The sequence below is a fragment of the Lineus longissimus genome, chromosome 2, assembly GCF_910592395.1.
Source record: "Lineus longissimus chromosome 2, tnLinLong1.2, whole genome shotgun sequence".
In the NCBI taxonomy this organism is placed as follows: Eukaryota; Metazoa; Nemertea; class Pilidiophora; order Heteronemertea; family Lineidae; genus Lineus; species Lineus longissimus.
Window position 1 is genome coordinate 16,911,779 of NC_088309.1, and position 20,542 is coordinate 16,932,320.

Here is a 20,542-nt window from a genome sequence, read left to right on the forward strand (position 1 = left end):
TATAGTCCCTATGAAGATCGTGGGACAGGGTCAAAGTTCACCACTTTTGCCCTTTTTGACCCTCCCTGGGGGGCTCCCACGGTTCGTTAAGGGGACCAAAAACTATGCAATGTTAAAGTACCCCCATAGACCTTCATTTTGATACCCATGTTGACATGTTTCGATGACATCAACTTTTTGACCCCTACTTTAATGGGACCATTAGGCCCTATTAAGGGTCTCAATTCTGACTTAATGTGCAACTTTACGCGGGAGAAAAATTGATTTTTGAAATCAGCACCCCCATATTACACAAAAACGACTGTTTTCAATTTGCCCGCTAATTTTTCAAACGGAATCCTTTTTCGAGACACATTTTTGCCACTCGTCCCATGGCCTATGTACAACGTCAACAGGCATACGGCCGCCAGCAATCTACAGTGGCGCCGCCTGTTGACTTCGCATCGTTATCTTTGATGTGGTGTATGGTCCAGATGTCTTTGATGTGGCACACACAGGAGTATCAATCTACGTGTCCTTGATATGCTACACAAGTGTCTTTGCTTTGGTTTGTCTTTATTTGCGGTAATAACCGCCCATACGCGTTAGCAGGGCAATATCTCTGGCCGGGCACTTAACAGATAGAATACGTTTTAATAAATTAGTGGTCCTGTCAAATAGTACAGTCTTAGCGTCATCAATGCTAAGCGCCTTAAGCAGTGAACCATGATGAAAGAATTTAGATAGACCAAAACATTGTTTGATTAAGGAGCCCTGTACCTTATCTAACTTTTTGATATCACCATTACTTAAACATATTGAGTTTAAACCGTAAAAGAGAGAAGGAGCACACACACTTCTCCAAAGTTCAACCTTAGCCTCTGTATACTAAGACCAGGGTAGCTCAAACCACAGCCGCTCAGACTGTAGTACGCGTTCCTACATGATCTAATACGATTTTCCACATGGCGCAAACCGCTGGGGGATTTTTCAAAAGCAACACCTAGAATGTCCAGATAGTCCGAATTCTCCATTACTGTCCCAGAGAGTGACCATTTGGGGTCGTGTTTAAGGATCTTCTTACCAATAACCATACACTTGGGCCCGTATTCTTGAACCCACCTTTAAATAGGGCTAAAGTAGGCCTTTATTAAGGCCACCTTTACTAAGGAGTTCCTTTGTTAAAGGCACCTATAAGAAATGGTATTCAAGAACCACACTTTAACCTCCCTTATGTTAAGGTCCACCTTTACCTCAAAGTTGCTAAAGGGTCCCTTTGAATAAGGGACACTTTCAATAAGGCTCCCTTTATCCTTATAATGATCTGAGGTAACAGGACGATGTCAGTTTTGAAGTCCCGTGTAATAACTATAGTGATTACACTACCATTGTTATATTATGCCGTGGTCTTGATCTGAAGTGAAGTATATGCAGCTAGGCCTAAATACATGAGAGTTCATTGGGTAGTGCGGCTGTGGAAGCGACAAGTAATTGTACTCAAATTTTGCGGACAACCAACATGCTGAAAACAGGAAAAACCAACGGTTCTCCGGATGACGGCAAAACACAAAAATCGCGTAGACGGTTCAGTGAAATAGAAAAACAGTTACTAATGCAACTGGTCACTAAGGAAAAGCATATACTAGACCAGCGGGAAAATACTACTAAGGTTCTGACTGCCAAAAATGGAGCCTGGGACAGAATCACGAAAACGTTCAATGCGCAGCCAGGTATCAAACCTTGCGATACTACACAGCTTAAGAAAGTTATCGATAATTTGAAAGTGAAGGCAAAGAAAGACGTTGCACAGGAAAAGAAATGTCGCCAACTGACAGGAGGTGGATCAATGGATAAAGATTCCGTCGCTGATGATGTATCCCACATGGTAGCATCCTATTGTAGCGAAGTACTCCACCCACTGGATAACGACTTTGACGATGATACAGGGTATCATAAACTAGAAGGTAAAGTATTGACTCAATACTATACAGCATTGTTTTAATCGAAATAAATAATCTGCCACATTGTGGTGGCTCATAACTGATAACACTCATCACAAAAAGGTAGCACTAATTCGTTCAAATTAATTTTAAACTCTTTTCACTCTTCGTATTAAACTGACAGTCCAATATATGGCTCCGTTCTCCAAGTACCACGTATCCATCACACACATGATAACTGCATTGAATTTAAGAGCATTAATTAGGGTCCTTTTCCAGCTTTATGGAATTGAAGCCACAAAAACAAAACTGTTCAGCATTTATCTAGACCAAACGGAAAACTAAAAATGTTTTACTTCTGGCTTAAGCAAGAGGTTTAAAAAGGTCTCTATTGAATCAAAATGGCAAATTGAATTCTTCAAAACCTCGGTTTTTCAGCCAAGAAAACAAAGCCATCCGCTGGCGCCGGAAAGCCTGACGACTACGAGGACTCATCTGAATCTGATGAACCCCAAGTCATTGAAGAATTAGACGAACCAAACACACCCAAGACTGAAGCCCGCTGTACTCGAAACGTGAAGGAGAGGCCCCGTAGTAAATCTCCATCAGCCGTAGGCAACCGCGCGAACGCAGTTGATTCAGCTTTGGCAATGCAAAGGGAAGAGCACGAGTTCCAGATGAAGTATCTGGAGAACAAAATTAAATTTGAAAAAGACGAGCACGAACAACGGATGGAGGTGTTCAGGTTGCAGCAGTCGTTTTGGACGAAGCTGAATAGTCGAGGATTCCAAGCAGTCACAATGCCAGGCGCCACAGCCAACAATGCTGTTGATGACTACCAACTATCTTCACCAGTTTATACACAGTTGTAATAGGTAAACTTGTTACTTTTGATGCACAATTAAATCCCTTTGGTACATTGTACATGAACAGCAGATCAAAATAATTGTCAATAAATTGTGCTTATTGAAAATGTTGTTGAACAATTGTTTGTCTGATAGCAGCACCCATGACATTATCATCCCTATCGACTACAGGGACATCGTCATCCTCAGCCTCAGCCTCTTCACCAACATCTGGCTCCTTCAGATCAATGGCAATATTGTGCAATACTGCAGTCGCAGTGATGACGGACATTGCTGTGTCAAGCTTCACTCTTATACCCTGTTTCAAACACGGAAATTTGCGTTTCCATATACCAAACATTATTTCAACTGCAGATCTTGTACTCTTGTGTGATCTGTTGTATCGCCTTGGCCAGCTGGGTTCCGAAATGGCGTCATTAAAAATGGTAGGCAAGCGTAGCCTTTATCTCCAAGCAGAAGGCCTTCGAATTGGCGTTGTTCAAGCTGGAAACAAATCCGGCTGTTATCGAAAATACGTGAATCATGAGTTGACCCCGGCCATCGATTAACAATGTTGATGAATTTCAGATCTGTATCTGCGATGCCTTGAACATTCAGCGACATGAAACCCTTGCGACATCTATAAATTTCACGTTCGTCCAAGCTTGGGGCTTCGATGGGCACATGAACTCCGTCAACGCAACCTAGCACATCAGGAAAACCATACTGTTCATAGAATTTCCTTTTATTTTCAACAGCTTCCTGTCCAATTGGAAAACGAATTACTTCGGCTCGTTTTCTTGTTAACAGTCCTGAAACCCTTTTAACAAGTCTTGAAGCCGATGGCTGGGACACTCCTTGCAAATCTCCGTGAACGATCTGAAACGAACCTGTCGCATAGTAACGGAGTGCAACTAGCACTTGGGTCCTTGGTGACATGGGGTGTCCACGATTGTTCTCAGGTTCCGGGATGTCGTCGCCAATGAAGTGCATCAGCTGGTTAAATCCATCCTTGGTGAACCGAAATCGATCAAAAAAGGCGTCGTCACTGAAATCATCCTCTCGAAACTGAGGAAGCAGTGTCCGGATGCGTGGCATACGCATATTGACGTCATAAAGACGCACTAGTCGGTTGACATAATCGCCCATCGCTGAGTTATCAGAAGAGATCCTTCCACATCGGCTACTAAAGGGAGACTAAAGGATACTCCAGACCAACCTTATGTTTAAAGGCCTCCTTACAGCAATTTAAAGCATTTCCTGTAATGAAGGAAGGTTCTAGAAATGGCCCAACCTTTGCTTAAGGAAGATACATAAAGGAGTCCTTTAGCCAGAAATAAAGGTTGGTTCTTGAAATGAAATTTAGCTAAAGGTTGACTTAAAGTCTCCCTTAGTGTTAAAGGAGGGTTCAAGAATACGGGCCTTGGACTTTTTGATCCCAAAATTAAAACGCCATAGTTTTGCGTAGTTCGCGCAAATATTAATTAGATGCTGTAGACCTGGCGCTGTAACACCAAACAAAGTTATATCGTCTGCGTAAGCAAAGCACCTTAGAATATAAGCACCAATCCGTAAACCACCAGGGCCCTCGTTGCTGAGGACTCTCAAAAGATCGTCAATGAAAATGTTGAAGAGGAGCGGAGATAGAACACTTCCCTGCCGGGTTCCTCTGGTTATTGGAAAGGCTGAACTGCTGTAGCCATTCCAGCGGATTTGTGCGTTTGGTGTACCATATAGTTCATACAGAAACATCCACTTGTCGACAGAAAATGTATCGATCAGCTTGTAAAAAAGCCCGGCGTGCCATATTTTGTCGAAGCATTTCTCCGCGTCCAAGCTGCATGCATACAGCGTCGACTGATGATGATGATTGGGTTGCGGCGTCATACGCATTTGATTATACAGTTACACGTATATTGATTGGTATTGGAGCGTATTGCTATTTATCAATGTACTTGTGTGACCGAACTTAATTGCATTTCCTGTCCCGTATGATTACTATATACGATTACAACAAGAACAGTATAATTTACATCATAAGTTGATTATATACAGGTGAAATATCCAACCTTTTTGCATTGATGATTTAATACTCCATCAATTTGACCAATAGATACGTATCAATACAATTGACATACAATTCATTTCCCCTAATTCGACAGTGATCTATCATCAAACAAAGATACTCGATGCCTGGGGTACAGCTGATTACAGTTATCTCTTATACATGTACCTGCTGAGATATATCGGTGTATACTGGCCACATTGGGCTGTACTTGCAATTAAGGTTAAATACATGTAGTTCATGTGTAAAAAAATATCGCGAGAATTATTGTGTGAACGGACATCAGACTTCAATTGCTGCATAGGTTATCATAAAAGGTACGCTACAGAATTAATAAATATTTCATATACTAAGCATGCTTAATCATACATGTAATGTTACTAGTCATGTTATTGACAGGTGACAATATCATAGGATGAAATCCACGCCATGCAACTACTGTAGCCAAACACCTAATGCGGCTATGGCATGATATATGTTGCAATATTCAATAAAAATATTTTTCATGCAATATTGATTTTTGTTCATTCATCGTTTCATTTTTGATGCAATGTTACACTTTTTTATGCAATGTTAAAATTTCCATTCAATGTGTGTTCATATTTGATGCAATGTTACATTTCTTTATGCAATGTTTACTCGATAATTGTTCATTCAATATTTCACATTTGATGCAATAATTCACGTTTTTCATGCAATAATGCTCAAATTTTCATTCGATAGTTGCCCTGATAATTGATCATTCAATGTTTCGTATTCGATTCAATGTTTCTCTTTTTTATGCAATAACGATTTCTAAATTTCATAAAATGATCATGTAATATTTGGCAATTTTTCATTCAATGTTGGCGGAAACTTTTTTATTCAATATTTTGCGAAAATATTTATGCGAAAACTGCATTGTGGGTAATATTAGAAACGCGGACGCTGATTGGCTAATCTCGTGACGGGGAATAAGACAGACGTACCAAAAGCTCCATTGTTGTGTACATGCTGTCAATGGCTGTATATGAATGAGACCAAACCATACAATTGTGATTGTCGTGACAGCCTCCCTCCAAGCTCGTATCAAACGACTTTGGAAAAAGTTGTGTACAATGTGCTAGTGGTATTGTAATCCTTATGAAAATAACTGAAAGAACACAGCTCTTAGATAAAAACACAACTTGTTCTCTTCACACATGGACTCTGAATCCTTGAAAAGACGCAAGTCACAAATCACAACAAACCCACATGTTTGATTGTTGACAAATACCATATTTGGGTAATGACATCACCAATCTAATTATAATATTGTAAACTGGCTTCTGATTGGTTGCTAAGCCAGGTCGCTAGGCAAATACCACATTGCATTATCCAAGATGGTTGCTCTTTAGCAGACAACCAACATGACCAAGGTAAACATCATCAAAACCTGCATTTTCTAACAGAATCCAATCAGTTAAAGACTTAATTACTAGTTTAACTGATAAATAAACACATATAGCTCATATATATTACAGTATATCGCTCCTATTCCACTACATGAGATTAGCCAATCAGCGTTTTCGTTTCTAAGATTACCCACAATGCAGTTTTTGCATAAATATTTTCACAGAGTATTGAAAGAAAAAGGTTGCGCCAACATTGAATGAATAATTGCCAAATATTGCATGAAAATTTAATCGTAATTGCATGAAGAAAATTGAAAACAATCCATCAAATATGAAACTTTGAATGCATATTATCGAATGAAAATTTGAACATTGCATGAAAAAAAAGTGTAACATTGCACCAAAAATAAAACGATGAATGAACAATTATCAGGGCAATTATCAAATGAAAGTTTGAATATTGAATGAAAAAAGTGAAACATAGCATCAAATATGAAACATTGAATGAACAATTATGGAGTAAACATTGCATAAAGAAATGTAACATTGCATCAAATATGAACACACATTGAATGGAAATTTTAACATTGCATAAAAAAGTGTAACATTGCATCAAAAATGAAACGATGAATGAACAAAAATCAATATTGCATGAAAAATATTTTTATTGAATATTGCAACATATATCATGCCACATGCGGGCCTTGCAAATATGGCAAATTTGATAATATTAATCAAATCTGGCAGAAATGATATTCGTGCAGAATCAGTAAAAATAAAAAACTCTTTCATGCGAGTATAGAATCAGTGAGCTTTTGGCGCGTAGAAAAAGCAGAAAAAGATGATTGGTGGTGGTGGTGGTGGTGGTGGGTTGTGGGGCGGGGGGGGGGGGGGTTGCGACACCGGGATCTTTCTGAACGGCCATATTAGGTTAAAATCTTTAGATAAATGTCATGTCCTCCTCCGACCTAAAATTATCACTTTGTATGACGTAACGATTCAGAACTATAAAGCGTATTTTGTGTTCTAGTAGATCCGGTTCAGTTCTGTTGATATACAACCACCTGTGAATATAGCCTATCGATAGAATTGTTTCGGTTCTAATAGAATTCAAATTACGCCTATAGTTCCGAGTTAATACGTTATACTCGATTCATTGATTCCATCTTACCACCATCTTGCTACCCGGATGTACATATATCTGTACACCGGCGTTGTTCATTGTTGTATTGCTTTTCCTACCTCCGCTGGAGTGTGGATATTCCGCCAGTCAATTTATAGCGCCGTTCACCAGTCAATAGTCACCAGTCATTTTTTAGAAACTTATAAACTTGGCACAAAAGTGCCAAAACCTATGATTGAAGTTAAAATCAAATACTTTTTATAACTCTAGCATGTTTAATAGTGATTGTGTCGTATTTGGCAGCATGACACGTATGACTCCAGCATATATTGATAATGCTAGGTAAAATGGAAAGAATTTCGGAGCTGACGGGTTTGCTATGATTGATACAGTGGCCTGTGAGGAAGACAAGTATATTTGTATTGTACATTCATATTTAATTGTACAAACGCAATTTATTGATTCTTTTAATATGTTATGATGGTATAATTAAATTTTCTATTTCTTCAACTGTGTATTTTGGGCTGACACGATGGTATTTTGGGCCTTCTCATTATGTGGGGTTAGCTAATCCCAGGCTTTAAAGGGGGCTATAGGCAGGAGCAGAGGGGCTTATTTGGCCATCTTCAGGTGACTTATATACACAGTAAGGGCCCTAGGTCATGTCAGATTCAGCACTAATATTTTCCTCATGCCAGCGTGAATCATTTCGACGTACTGTGAGATGTGAGAGACCCCTATTGCCGACTTCGTGTAACTTTATCTTGCCTGCCTAGCTGCTGCCTATATTGTCCCTTTAACTTGAAAATTACCCTATCTCCATCCTTTGGATTTGTTCCTGACAGTGTTACTATTAGCCACTTTGTTTATTCTGAGAAAGTTGAAAGGGCACTCAAATGCCCTCCCCCCCGAACTCCACATAAATATAATCTGATTTATAATTGCCAGCTACAGGCCTACGTTAAATACCAAGTTTATTCCCCATGCTTATCATAAACTTTAAAATTATTCGAATAGGCCACCGTATAGTTTTTAAAATGACTGGCGAAATAAAATGACTGGCGGAATATCAACACTCACCAGCGCGGTCGACGTGACCATGCACACGGCGAATTTGATGAATACGTGTACGTGATCACGCAGAAAAGAATCCGGTCCGGATGCACCATATATATGCCTTTTCTCTCATTTACCTTCGAAAGGTCATCTGGTCGATGACCGTTCCAGTACTAAATGCAACGCCACCTTTGGGAATTGTCACAACTGACAAGAATTGATTAAGTTGTTCAACCCCCTTTTACGGCGATATGCACATGGTTATATTACTTTACATTACAAGACCGTCTTAAAAGTTAAAGCCCGCCCTCGGCCACTGGAACACTATAATTCATTAATTCTAGAGTTGCTGAAAAACAAGTCAATAACGAACCGGAATGTGATAAGCTGAAAACACGTAGTCATAAATCAGGCAAAGGCCGGACTACGCGACAGATTTCCGGTGTCCTCTTTATCCTATAGGATGACCAGTGTAAGACGACTCCAAGGTCAAGCTATAGGGCAATCACCCCGCATCCTCTTTTAATGGCCATTCGACCTTCTTTAAACAAATTAACAATCGGTGTCGGAATGATTACTTTCGGTGCTTAACGGTAGTTGGTCAAATATGGAAGACTCTCTGATTGGCAGAATCTCCGCCGACGCACGAGAGGAGGCTGGCCAATCATGATTGCCGATGGTTCCAGCAGCGATTATTGAGATCGTGAGAAGCACACATGTTGGTGATGATGCTGCTGGACCACACGACAAGGTTTTGGTTGATGGTACGACTTTAATTAGTGGACGATTTAAAAAAAATACATCGCATCCAACAATCTGTTTTTTCTTGCTAAGGAGACTGTACATGGAATCATTCAGGAAACCTGCGTTTTGATGCGCTCACAAAGCGTCGACTTATGACACGCGCGACCACAACGAATGTTCTCGGCATATTTTACGAATCGTACGTTATCATATTCAGTCGAATGGAGGTGCAATGTTATGCAAAACTGACCGCACAAGGAATTTTGTGAGTGTTGCTTAAGGATTGTTTATACAACAACAAAATTCCTCAATCACCTCGGATAAGGTGAGAAAGTAAAACGAGTAAAAAATAGAATACCAACGTGCACGGTGTAAGAATACAAACGTGCACGTCTTTGATTTGCTTAATTTGGTCAACAATTCTTGCGAAGGTGTGTTTGTCCCATATGGTTTGGTCAGCGCTTGGTCACAGATAAGCCATCCGTACCGACAATTATCGGCGACCAGAAGCAGCTTACGTGAATTCTCATAATTTCCTGCCTCTATCTGACAAATCGTACGAATAATTAGCCCCACGCCAGATGATTTAGCTGTAGATGGAGACCTTCTCATTTCCGCTATCTGGGGGAAAGTCCTTGATACAGTCAGCAATTGTCGGATAATTTCTACCCGGTGTTTGGAGAAGACTTATATCATGCCTTAGGCGGCTTAATTTCGAGGTTGCATCCGAAATGAAAACGGCTAAGTACACCAGATTGGCAGATTGCGGTCATGATTGACATATAGACAATATTTCTGTAACGATTGCGTTGGAGAAACTTATTTATGTTTCTATCATAGGATAGTCCATGACATGATCTCCACTTGTCGGGTTTTTTCTGGCAGTTCCCCTATGATGGCCAAATATGGCGGCTGTTTAACCCTGCGTATACTTCCGTTTCTGATGCTTTTCGGGATATATTTTCAGCGGATTCAAGGTAAGTATAATTACTTTGTAAAATTAACCTAATCTCGTTCCTGACGGCGGTGCTGATTCAAAGTACGGGTGGTGGATATACTAGACATCATTTGTTGTCCATCAGTTACTGAGTGCACTCCGGACGCAGTGAACCGACCTCATTCCTCACCATGAGGAGATCAAATTAGCATAACGCAATGGACTGCCCCGGGATTCTACCACTGAGTACCTCTGGCTGAACCTCTTTTTGTGAAGTGATTATTGCCCGGTGAATGCCTATACAAAACCTACTATTTCTCTGCTCACCCCTAATGAACGTGAACACGTATCTATAGATACCTTCCCACCCCTGTTCATATATGTTTTCCGCCCGTCGACATTGCGGTATATTCCCATTACGTGCTCCATTCGAATAACCGCCACTGATATTCTGTTGTAATTACTCGTGGTCATCCACCCTTCGATTTCGATTCAAAATCGAAATCGAAATCAACTCGCTAAGAGGAAATAAAACGACGTTGTGTACATCATATATATGGGACCTGCTTAGCGGGCGACAGTCACTTTCAAAATGCACGCATCGAGCTTGATATAAAAATTGTTAATTACACGATTATGGCTGGCGCGAGTGGACAAAATTCAGAATTATGCCACGACATAAATAGAAATTGTGTTACACCATAAATCAACCAAATCAAAACATCGGATCTCTTGAATTATGACGCGGCAGAATTCAGAATTATGCCACGGCATAAATAGGAATTGTGGTGTGGCATAATTAGACCAATCAGAAGGTGGCAATCGTTTTATTCATGGTGCGGCATAAATTGCACTTACGTCGACACTTCCTATTCATGCCGCGGCATAATTCACGAGATCTGATGTTTTGATTGGTCGATTAATTGTGCACCACAATTCCGATTTGTGCCGTGGCATAATTCTGAATTCTGTCCACTCACGCCAGCCATACACAATACTACATTTCAGGAAATGTACCCCTGGATTGCAAACTTACGAGGAAAGGCCGTGAGTACGTGGGATATAAAAGTACTACGGTCTCTGGTCGAACGTGTCAAAGATGGGACAAACAAGTGCCCCACAGGTGAGCGCACTGTACAACCAATGAAATCCTCCGTTTCTCCGTTGAGAATAACGCCGATTGACTGCGCAATCACCTATCGGCGACTTCATGTATCTTAATCTTGCCCACTTGGCTCCCTTTCAGTCTAGTCCAGGTAACCTCAAACCTTCGCTGCGCTAAGGAGCCTGGTGAAAGAGTCTACTTTCAGTCACACTCGCCAATTTAGAATAGATTAAGATGCTAACGGGCCATCTCGAATGATGTTTCTTTCATAGAGGAAATAAGAGAATTCTGTCCTCTCTTCAGGCATTATGTTGTTGGCCATGCGATGCCGGAAATGAGTCTGACCACAGCAGAGAACTACTGTCGTAACCCAGGTTACGGGAGAGCTGATCCCTGGTGCTATACGGTCGATCCGCAGGTTGTTTGGGAGTACTGTCTCGTACCCTACTGCGAGGAAAAGAGTAAGTTACGTTCGTCAAACGATGCCATTGTGTAGACTGATATATGAACACATATACTATAAATGCCAAGTTTCAGCAAATTTTCGTGCTATAACAGCACCAGGGTCGAATTCTATTATCAAAACAAACATTTCAAAGTGGAATTGCTCCGTGTCGCATTGCTGGCAGGTTAACATTCTGAAAAAAATCTTGATAATTCGTGCTAAAACAGCATAATTTCAACTTGCAGTTCTTAATGAGAGTCTACCCGATGCAAAGTGTGTAGCCACAAAAGGCAAGTGTGGAGATAGCAGATGTTGTGTTTATGATGACTACGTCACTAATTTCTGTGATGGTGACGGAAGCAGAGTGTGCTGTCTCGGAGAATTCAACTGCATGTGGGACAAGGACATGTGTAAGTAGTCCCTCCAGTGATAACACATTGTTTACAGGAAATTATTTGTTTGTATTTTCCAGGTTGCCAAGCTGTCTCCGGCCTCCCCACTTTTCGGCATCAAACTTTTTTAATCGCTCTTTTCTGTTACGCTTCAACGATAGCCGCCGCGATAATGCGGAGGCCTCAGAATCGGCAAAATCGAAACGCTAACGTATCGTATCATTCAGAATAATTGGCGTATTTTAGTGTTCCACAGACCCAAGTATCACCACCTCACTAAAGAACCATGTGCAATATTACTTTAAGCCCAAATCATATAATGGATTGAAGGCTATGTAATAACAATCTCGCTTCAGATCCGTCTCCCTCCAACGACTGTCTCTCCGACCCCGCGGGGAAGCTGTACCGAGGTCGACAGTTCCGGACTGTGGATGGGCACCAGTGTCAGCGATGGGATGCCCAGTATCCGAACAGACATGATACAAATGGAGTAGGAAGGTGGGCTTGCAGTAAATGTACCAGTACTTTAGAATTGAGAAGTTCTCCAAGCCAAGTCGGAACTAGAATATCAGCGAAACGAAAATTTTACTTAGATTTTTTTAATATCAAAAACCTTTCTGTATTTGTCATTTTTCCGAAACTTCTATAGGGTTGCATATTTATGTAGGACAAAAAGCCCGGCTTTAAGGTCATTCAAAAGCCCAAAAACATTTATTTTAAAGAGAATATGATACCCTGATGAAAGTTTTATATATTCTTGCGTCATGAGTACGATCTTTGCACGTCAAGTTGTGGGGTAATTGCAAGCGTTTTCATCCGCCGCAGATTACGCAAGCGAAAAGCGGATCTGCTGATCTCATAAGTTTGCATGCGATTTCTTAAAGAATGTGCTAAAACGAAAAAATGAAATCATTTTTGGATAATTTCCTTTTCAGTTCTGATCACAACTACTGTCGCAACAAGTACCTGTTTGGTGAGGAGGATGACAGGTCCGCTCCGTGGTGCTTCACTGTGGGTAACGGCACAGAGTGGCAGCTCTGTAACACACCAATATGTGGTGAGATATGTAGTATAGCGCATAGTTAGTGATTCTGTGCATCTTGTAGATCCCCATTTTGGATGTTATTGTGAAATCTACCGCGGTAATAGATAACTTTCATGCGGTCTTGCACATACATGACAGAGGCGCGAGCACTTGAGCGCTTGTACGTAATTGAGTTAGTATAACTATTTTTACCGAAGTAAAAACACTATCCCAGAGCAGAACCGACACTTGAAGTCCACACGTCTCTCGGAGTAGATTTTGCCTAAGAGGCAAGCCTTTTGCCTGTCCTAATTTCACTGATTTGCCGGGCCGTTTCCAAAAGTACCAATACATTTTATTTTCTCTGCTGAAACGCAAAGGTAGTTTGAACGAATTCGCGAGAAAAGTGTTGACCTAATGCTGAGATCAAAAAGGTAAAATTTATACTACCTACCCCTTCCAGTTGGAGTGACGGCCGAGTCTTACTTTGAGCCCACCCCACAGACTGACGACAGGCTCTGCGGCCTTGCCGGCGGGACGTGTGGACCCATTCAGTGCTGTGCGAACGGTCATTACTCTAACCATCTTTGTGCTGGTCCCGAGAACAGAAAATGTTGTCTTTCTTGGTTTGATTGCGAGTGGACTGAGAAAAAGAAAGGTAAGCAAACCAAGACTACTTTCTATTGGAATTGCATGCTGCACGTATTAGCCATCACCTAGCTGGTTCACATCCCACTATTTCTTTTTCTTTTTTTTCTATCTGTATTAACCCAGGAATTGTTGCCAAGCTGATATTGCAAAACCAAGCTTTTCTCTTATCTGTTTAGGTGCGATTCCTCTCGTGTGGCCGACAGGCTCTTATGCCATTCCAATGTCCGTATACTCATGCCCAGACTGGGCCCGGAAGGTCTGGGAGACTGGTAGCGCCACCTTATCCTCTGATGAACACACTTTCAATTGGCCTAGTGAATTCCAGTTGAAAGGTCCTTACACAACGAGCAACATTGATTTAAATGTCTGCGTGTCCGTGACGTCACCGGATTCTTCCAGTGTGGTGGACACTGGCGTCGAGGTCAAAGCAGTAGATTGGCCGAAAGGAGCCTATTGTATCTTGAGCCTAAACCAAACGTGCCCTGGTGGTAAGTTATTTAGGATCGTGTACAAATATTTTTTGTCCACATTTGTTGACAACATCAAAACCGAAAGTGATGTGGCCATGCTACAGTTGAAAAATCGTCCTCCCATCGAATGCCAATGACATCCGCGGGGGGGGGGGGGATCTCCCAGACAACTAGGGATCCTTTCGAATATTCGAACTAATGTATTGTATGGGATGTAAACTTAAACCTCTTCTTCAAATCCTTTTTAATTGTGAGCTTTAATCATCACATTGCCTCTGTGACTTGGCCTTTCAAGGTCATTCCCTTTTCCTTTCAACTATGAAGAAATGCTTTTTCTCTAAATTCAGGATTCACCTTTAAATCTATGGAGTTGCCATTCTCCATCACTAAGGTGATCGGTTATGCAACCTATGTTTTGGAGAATAGCACGAACTCGGCTTTACTAGGTATATGTTGCCGGAATGATGGTGACATCACCAAAGATGTGATACTGCCGCCATATTACAGTTTTTACTTATTATATGTAAGTACATGAGCGGTGGAGTTACATGTATCAATATCACAGTATGCACCTAAAGTAATCATGTAGATGTTTGATGCTTTATAGCTCGACCACGTGTTAGAGGAGTAACTGAAAGGGAGGGTGAATGGAAAATGAGGAGATGTAAGGTTTAACCCCCGACATTGATGTTTTTTGATCATACTATCTTTCAGATGACAGCCAGCTGTCAGAAAGTAGTTAACATGACGGCGAAATCACAAGTGCTTCGCATCAGTACCAATGGCACAGTCGATGAGAATTCTATCTACTTTTGCTTCTATGAGCCTATCCGTAAGTAAGATTAATTTTGAGGACTCAATTTTATGTACCAATATCAAGAATCAGTTCTTGCCAATATTATGTAAAATCCTCTGTTCTATTTGACCTCCGGCAAAGTAATTTCATCTGCTTGGGATGAAAAAACCCTGTCACAATAACTAAAGATAGTTAAAATCTAAGATAACTAAAATCTAAGATAACTAAAATCTAAGCTGGTTACCCTATTTAGATCTAACATTACACAAGCATGTATCTTGGTTTCTTCAAAACTGTTAGTGAAATGCATGTAACGTGTATTTACCAGCATCATTATGAACTCTTGAACGCTTTAAATATTCTCGACGCCCTTTATTCCAGCGGTCGACACTTGCTACAAAGAATTAGACTCGGGTTGGGACTACCGCGGGGGCATCAACGTCACCCACAAGGGCCCCTGTCAACCCTGGAGTACCTTCAGGTCTTTCGAGTGGAGCCTGTTCATCGACTACGCCGGGATCGCCGCCGACACCAACAACTGCCGATGGGCGTACTTCAGCCTGGAACCAATACCTTGGTGCTTTGCAAACAACTACAGGATACAGTGTGGTGTTCCAAAATGCGGTAACTTTATGATTCCCTTTGAGGAACTAAGAAATACGATTCTGTACCTCTGTTTTTCTTACTTGAAAATTGCATCAACTACCAGATAGCCGTACGTATTATACCCTTCACCAAAAGGAGGCAATTATATTATATATAGGCAATTAAATTACTCAGTAAAGGTAGTACATAGAGTTGCAGATAGCAACAAAAAAAGCAATGAAGAGAGAGGATTAAAGGCGATGAAAAGACATTTGCCTTTTCACTGCCCCATCGCTACCTTCGGCCAGCTTGTCTCGTAAACTGCTCAGGTGAACAAATCTAGGTAGTTTTGTGACCAGCTATTTATAACTACACTCAAGGGACCCTGTTTGTTTATTACCTCTTGAATTATCAGGAAGGGCCCAATTATTAGATGAGCCAAGGAAAAAAAATTGCTGACAAAGACAAGAATACACGATTGGTAAAAATCAGCCAAGTTCCAAATCCGATTTTCGTTTTTTTATGTCCATCTTTTGAAGCTGGCAATGACTACGAGAGATACTCTAATGTGGCCTTAAACAAACCCGCCACACAGATGGACGGAAACGCGGAAAGTGCCCAGCAGGCCGTGGATGATCATTTTGGCAAAAAAGGTATGACTTCTGAAGCCGAGTATAGAATGTTAACGCAAATGTGATATGGATTGTTTAATTGTTGTACGGATGGCAATTAATGGTGAACACAAGGAGTGGTCATTAAAATATCTCTTAGTCTTATCTTGCTATGTACAGTATAATAACGTGTGCAATGAACTTAGAATGTCAGCTTTAGAATCAGACGTGCGGAAACTGTACTTTGGTATTATACTGCTCTAACGTTCATGCCACTCATTTTATCACTATCAGCGAAAAGTAAACTCTCATTTTAGTGCCGTTGTTCCTTCCTTGCATGATGATGCATTCGGATTTCAAAGGTTGCCACAAAATTCTCCGCGGATCTTATCTAAACTCCTGCAGCTATTACTGATATCCCATATCGGAAAGTGATATGGGAATTAGGGAGAGAATTAGTTTGCTTTAAAATCATTCCTAATAAGCTGGTTTTGTTCGCGTGGATTTCCCAGTCAATTGTCATGGAAACCCCATTATAGTTCGACTGGAATCATCGGCGAAGGACGAATGTGTTACTAGAGATTTATTAAATAGCAACGCCTGCTTAGAGTACAATATCTTGCATTCTCTTATACCAGTGGTTTTTTTCAATAAATTACGCTGTCGATATTTCAAATCACGTGGAAGTGAAAAGGCCCTGCATTTTAGGATGATATTTTGATGCATTCAACAACATTATCTGCGAAAAATTCTCCTCCCGACATGAATTAATTGTTAATAGATTGTGCACATGACATCGAGGTTTCAGTCACAAGGCCGAGGTTTTGATTTGGAAATTTCCAAACGCGTGCAAATTTAACACCGTACAGTCCAACTTACATACCAACAAATCTATATCATAATACTATAAGGCGGCTCGCTAAAGTGCCATTTGGGGGTCGTGTTTCGTCTCGAAATTTTGCACGTTTGCAGGTGATATGTTATCCTGATGCAACGTCTTGTTTATTTTCGGAAATTTACTTCAGCGGAGCAGTAATGAGGGATTTTTAATCGGACACGGTCAATTCTCCTTATCACTCACGGAAGCCAAGCCATTGCTGTTCAGTTATGCAGGGGATTAATGAATCACCTGCACTCCCTGTGGGGTGACTAACACTACCTGTTGAACGGCTGGCTGTAGGGGGATGATTGGAACAGCCTGTACACGTGTTGACCTGCTGAACCAAGGTTAATGTTATTTTCAATCCACGATTGTAGGTCACCTGATCTTCGAGATTTCGCGGGAAAGAAATTGTAAACAAACGCATGTGTGCAGTTCAAATGTAAACAAAAATGTATTTTGATACTTTTGGTTGCTGGACTTGGGTTTTCCCGCAGTAAGGAGCTGGGGTCAAATTGATGGTCTATCGTATATTGGTACTGTATTAGCCAGAGCTAGCCCTTGATTATGAAGGGATTTTCAAATTAAGGTTACAATGGTATGTTTATGTGCTCACCACAGCTTTCAAAACTTGATGTATCTGAAGAGGCACTCTGAACTTGGCATGGCCTTATAAAGGAGCTGCTCACGGTGCTGAACTTCTAGCTTGCCTGTCGACTAAGTGCCTTGCCCGAGATCATGCTACATGTAGGAGGAGCACGCATTTTAAAGTTTTAGTAGTGATAGTGCAATTGGTCCGAGCCATTTGGATAGGCCGACATGTGAAGGCCTATCTGGGTTCTCCTTCATCTCCGTATAAAAAGGGGCATATTGCTGACTAAGGAACGAGGTATATTCACATTGCCTCATCATCTCATTCGGACCAATTGATTTACTTTTATATGCACGCATACAGCACGCCACAGGGTCCGAGTCTGTGGACAAATGGTTGGTTTAATTTGTCTCTTCGATATTGCTCCTTTGATATTGCATTATATTTTCATTGCAATTCAATCTATTCAAGGTATAGCCCATTTGAACCTGCCTGCGCCACGGGTACAATGCTAGTTAGATATATATTTGTATTTCATTCCAGTTAGTTGCACGAACCGGATTGATGCACATAAACCTTGGTGGCAGGTCGACTTGAGAGATATCCACGAGGTTCACGCCGTACAGATTACACGTGAGGACAGTACGTATATATAAAGTCCTTTGGGTGCTATAATAGATAAAACTCAAATGTGTATTATGAAGACTCGATTCATGTTCTCATTTCGAAACAATACCTAGCCTAATTTAGCCTACTGAGTCCTTTGGCCGAGGGACCTAAATTTATCCGTGGAAAAACAGTATATAGATGCAGTTCCTGCACGTCTTACTTTTAAGCTTCCGCCAGTAAAAGTTGAGGTTTGCCATACTAGATATGATATAACACCAGTTTTTAGTTGCTCATCGCTTACTTTTTTTTCCCCATTGCCAATATTCTTTTTCTCACAGCCGCTTGCCCATTGCGGCTATTCGACATCCACGTCAGCATGTACCCAGACGACTTCCTAAAAGAGAGCGGCGCCTTTCTCTGTCGCCGGAACTTCAGTGCGGGCACAGCGTACACGATCGTGGCCGAATGCTCTCAGCCTGTCAGAGGCCAGTATGTCACAATTGTGAACCTCGCCCACGTGGAGACTGATATTCGAGTAGATTTCAAGGTCGAGGCATGTTTCCAGATCTGTGACGTCAAGGTTTTTGCCAAAGGTAATCGACTTCCGGACCAATCAGAAGCAGTTCATCTTGCATAAACTCTGCAGATTTTAGATCTTAGCAAACCAAAAGGGTTATTGGGTAGTTTCGTCGCCCTGACCTCGACAGCATGCCCCTGTATAATTGGTTTTCTATCAAAAAAGGTTGATGGCAATCGTTTAGAGATGTTAAATAAAACAACAGGTTTCATATCATTTATGACCGGATGGCTCTCTTGAATATCGGTTGGCCAGTATGATGAAAAGTTAATTATTACCAGGAATAAATCATTAGCCTTGCTAGCTAATGTTGATCATATTATTCTAATGTTTTATTACCAACAATTACGTTATTAAGATTCCATTATAGCTAATAAGTATTCATCAATTAATTACCAAATTTCAGCGACGCACTGCAGTCTCTCCTTAACTACTGCTTCTGGTGCGGCACTTCCGGTCAAGCACTACCAAGTATCTTCATCAGTTTTGGGGTTTGGTATGAAATACGCAGGACTGTTTAGCAAGAATAGTTGGTGTGCGAAAACCGATGACCAGAGGTCGAAATATATACAGGTAATCCCTTATTGAAAGCATTTACTACATGTATAGGCAAGGTATAGAGAAGAACTCAACAGAACATGATGTTTCGCAAATCACTCGTATATTTTTGGGGTCTTGGCGTGTTTCCCACAATGTTTCAACTCCTAGGATTTAACCTTCACTGAATCAACAACATGTTTGCTGAAGTATACCCCTTTGAGAACCTTGGATCAGCACGGTTAACATGAATTCCGCTACTTTTATCGTATTCGAGTCACGACGTGTTGGCCTAGGGGATCTATCGACCCTAGGTAGGCACGAATTACTCCCTTTGGAGACTCACTGCCACAGTCTTTGATAAATTACGGGTTCAGTTATATAGTACCAGAGCGTATAGTTGTCTTCGGTAACATGGTATCAGAGCGTTGTTGTCTTCCGTAACATGGTAACAGAGCGTAGTTGTCTTCGGTTATAGGCCTATATATGGTAGCATCATTTAAAAGATCGCGCATTATTTCTCAGTCTTTCTCCCGTTCAAGAACCCAATTGCAAAAACATGTTATTCTTCTGATATCTATATAGATTGACCTTGAAACCACAAGGAAGATCACCGGGCTGGTCACACAGGGAAACAATGGCGACAAGGACGCCACGACAAGGACATTCACAGTTCAATATTCCATTAAGTCGAATGCAAGTTTTGTTGACTACGAACAGCTGCCAGGAAAGGTTGAGGTGAGAGAGGAGTTTCCCCTGTCTGTAAAAAAAGGTTCTTTAAAAAAAATGTCGAGTGTTACATGAAATTATTCTATTTTTCCCCGGGGCTTTGAATTGGACTTAAAAAGACCGCCGTCTGTTCACTGCTCGCCGGTCACTGTCGCCGTCCGTCGATGGACCTTGCGGATGCTAGCAGTTCATTCATTCCATCGTCATCCACAACCACCCATAGTTGATGCCACGACAAAGCCTTCCTGTTCGTGGCTTTTACATATTTACATGTACAGTAAGATCGCCATATTTTAAAAAGGAACGAAAATAGCTTCACAACACTTTGTTTGTTGTCTTCCTAAAAGTAAAAAAGGGTTCTCATTTATACGATGCTTTGAGCCATCCAGGTCATTACCTTTTTTACGCTTTTTTAACCTAGATTTTCAGACGTGGTAAGGACAGGAATGAGCCTGAGAGACATGTTTTCAGAAGCCC

At 41.1% G+C, this 20,542-nt stretch overlaps 2 protein-coding genes across 2 annotated transcripts; one reads left to right on the plus strand and one right to left on the minus strand.

Moving 5' to 3' along the window:
• Window positions 1-3,124: 3,124 nt before the first annotated feature.
• Window positions 3,125-3,913, minus strand: LOC135482951 (putative nuclease HARBI1). The gene has a single exon (XM_064763436.1). It carries the CDS (start codon window positions 3,911-3,913, stop codon window positions 3,125-3,127), a length of 789 nt encoding a protein of 262 aa, XP_064619506.1.
• A 6,107-nt stretch (window positions 3,914-10,020) lies between these two features.
• On the plus strand, window positions 10,021-20,140 carry LOC135482952 (uncharacterized). The gene is made up of 16 exons (XM_064763437.1): window positions 10,021-10,102; window positions 11,071-11,185; window positions 11,471-11,628; window positions 11,858-12,022; window positions 12,361-12,502; window positions 12,940-13,061; window positions 13,492-13,686; window positions 13,856-14,167; window positions 14,497-14,672; window positions 14,864-14,981; window positions 15,327-15,569; window positions 16,070-16,183; window positions 18,157-18,255; window positions 18,561-18,815; window positions 19,206-19,372; window positions 19,922-20,140. The coding sequence occupies exons 1-16, from the start codon at window positions 10,021-10,023 to the stop codon at window positions 20,138-20,140; spliced, it is 2,682 nt and encodes an 893-aa protein (XP_064619507.1).
• Window positions 20,141-20,542: the final 402 nt, after the last annotated feature.

Coding starts and splice junctions, on each gene's coding strand:
- LOC135482951 (XM_064763436.1), bottom strand. CDS start 3,913: ATGGGCGATTATGTCAACCGACTAGTGCGTCTTTATGACGTCAATATG.
- LOC135482952 (XM_064763437.1), top strand. CDS start 10,021: ATGGCCAAATATGGCGGCTGTTTAACCCTGCGTATACTTCCGTTTCTG. Junction 11,629..11,857: donor ACCCTACTGCGAGGAAAAGA/GTAAGTTACGTT, acceptor TTCAACTTGCAG/TTCTTAATGAGAGTCTACCC. Junction 18,816..19,205: donor CGTCAAGGTTTTTGCCAAAG/GTAATCGACTTC, acceptor ACCAAATTTCAG/CGACGCACTGCAGTCTCTCC.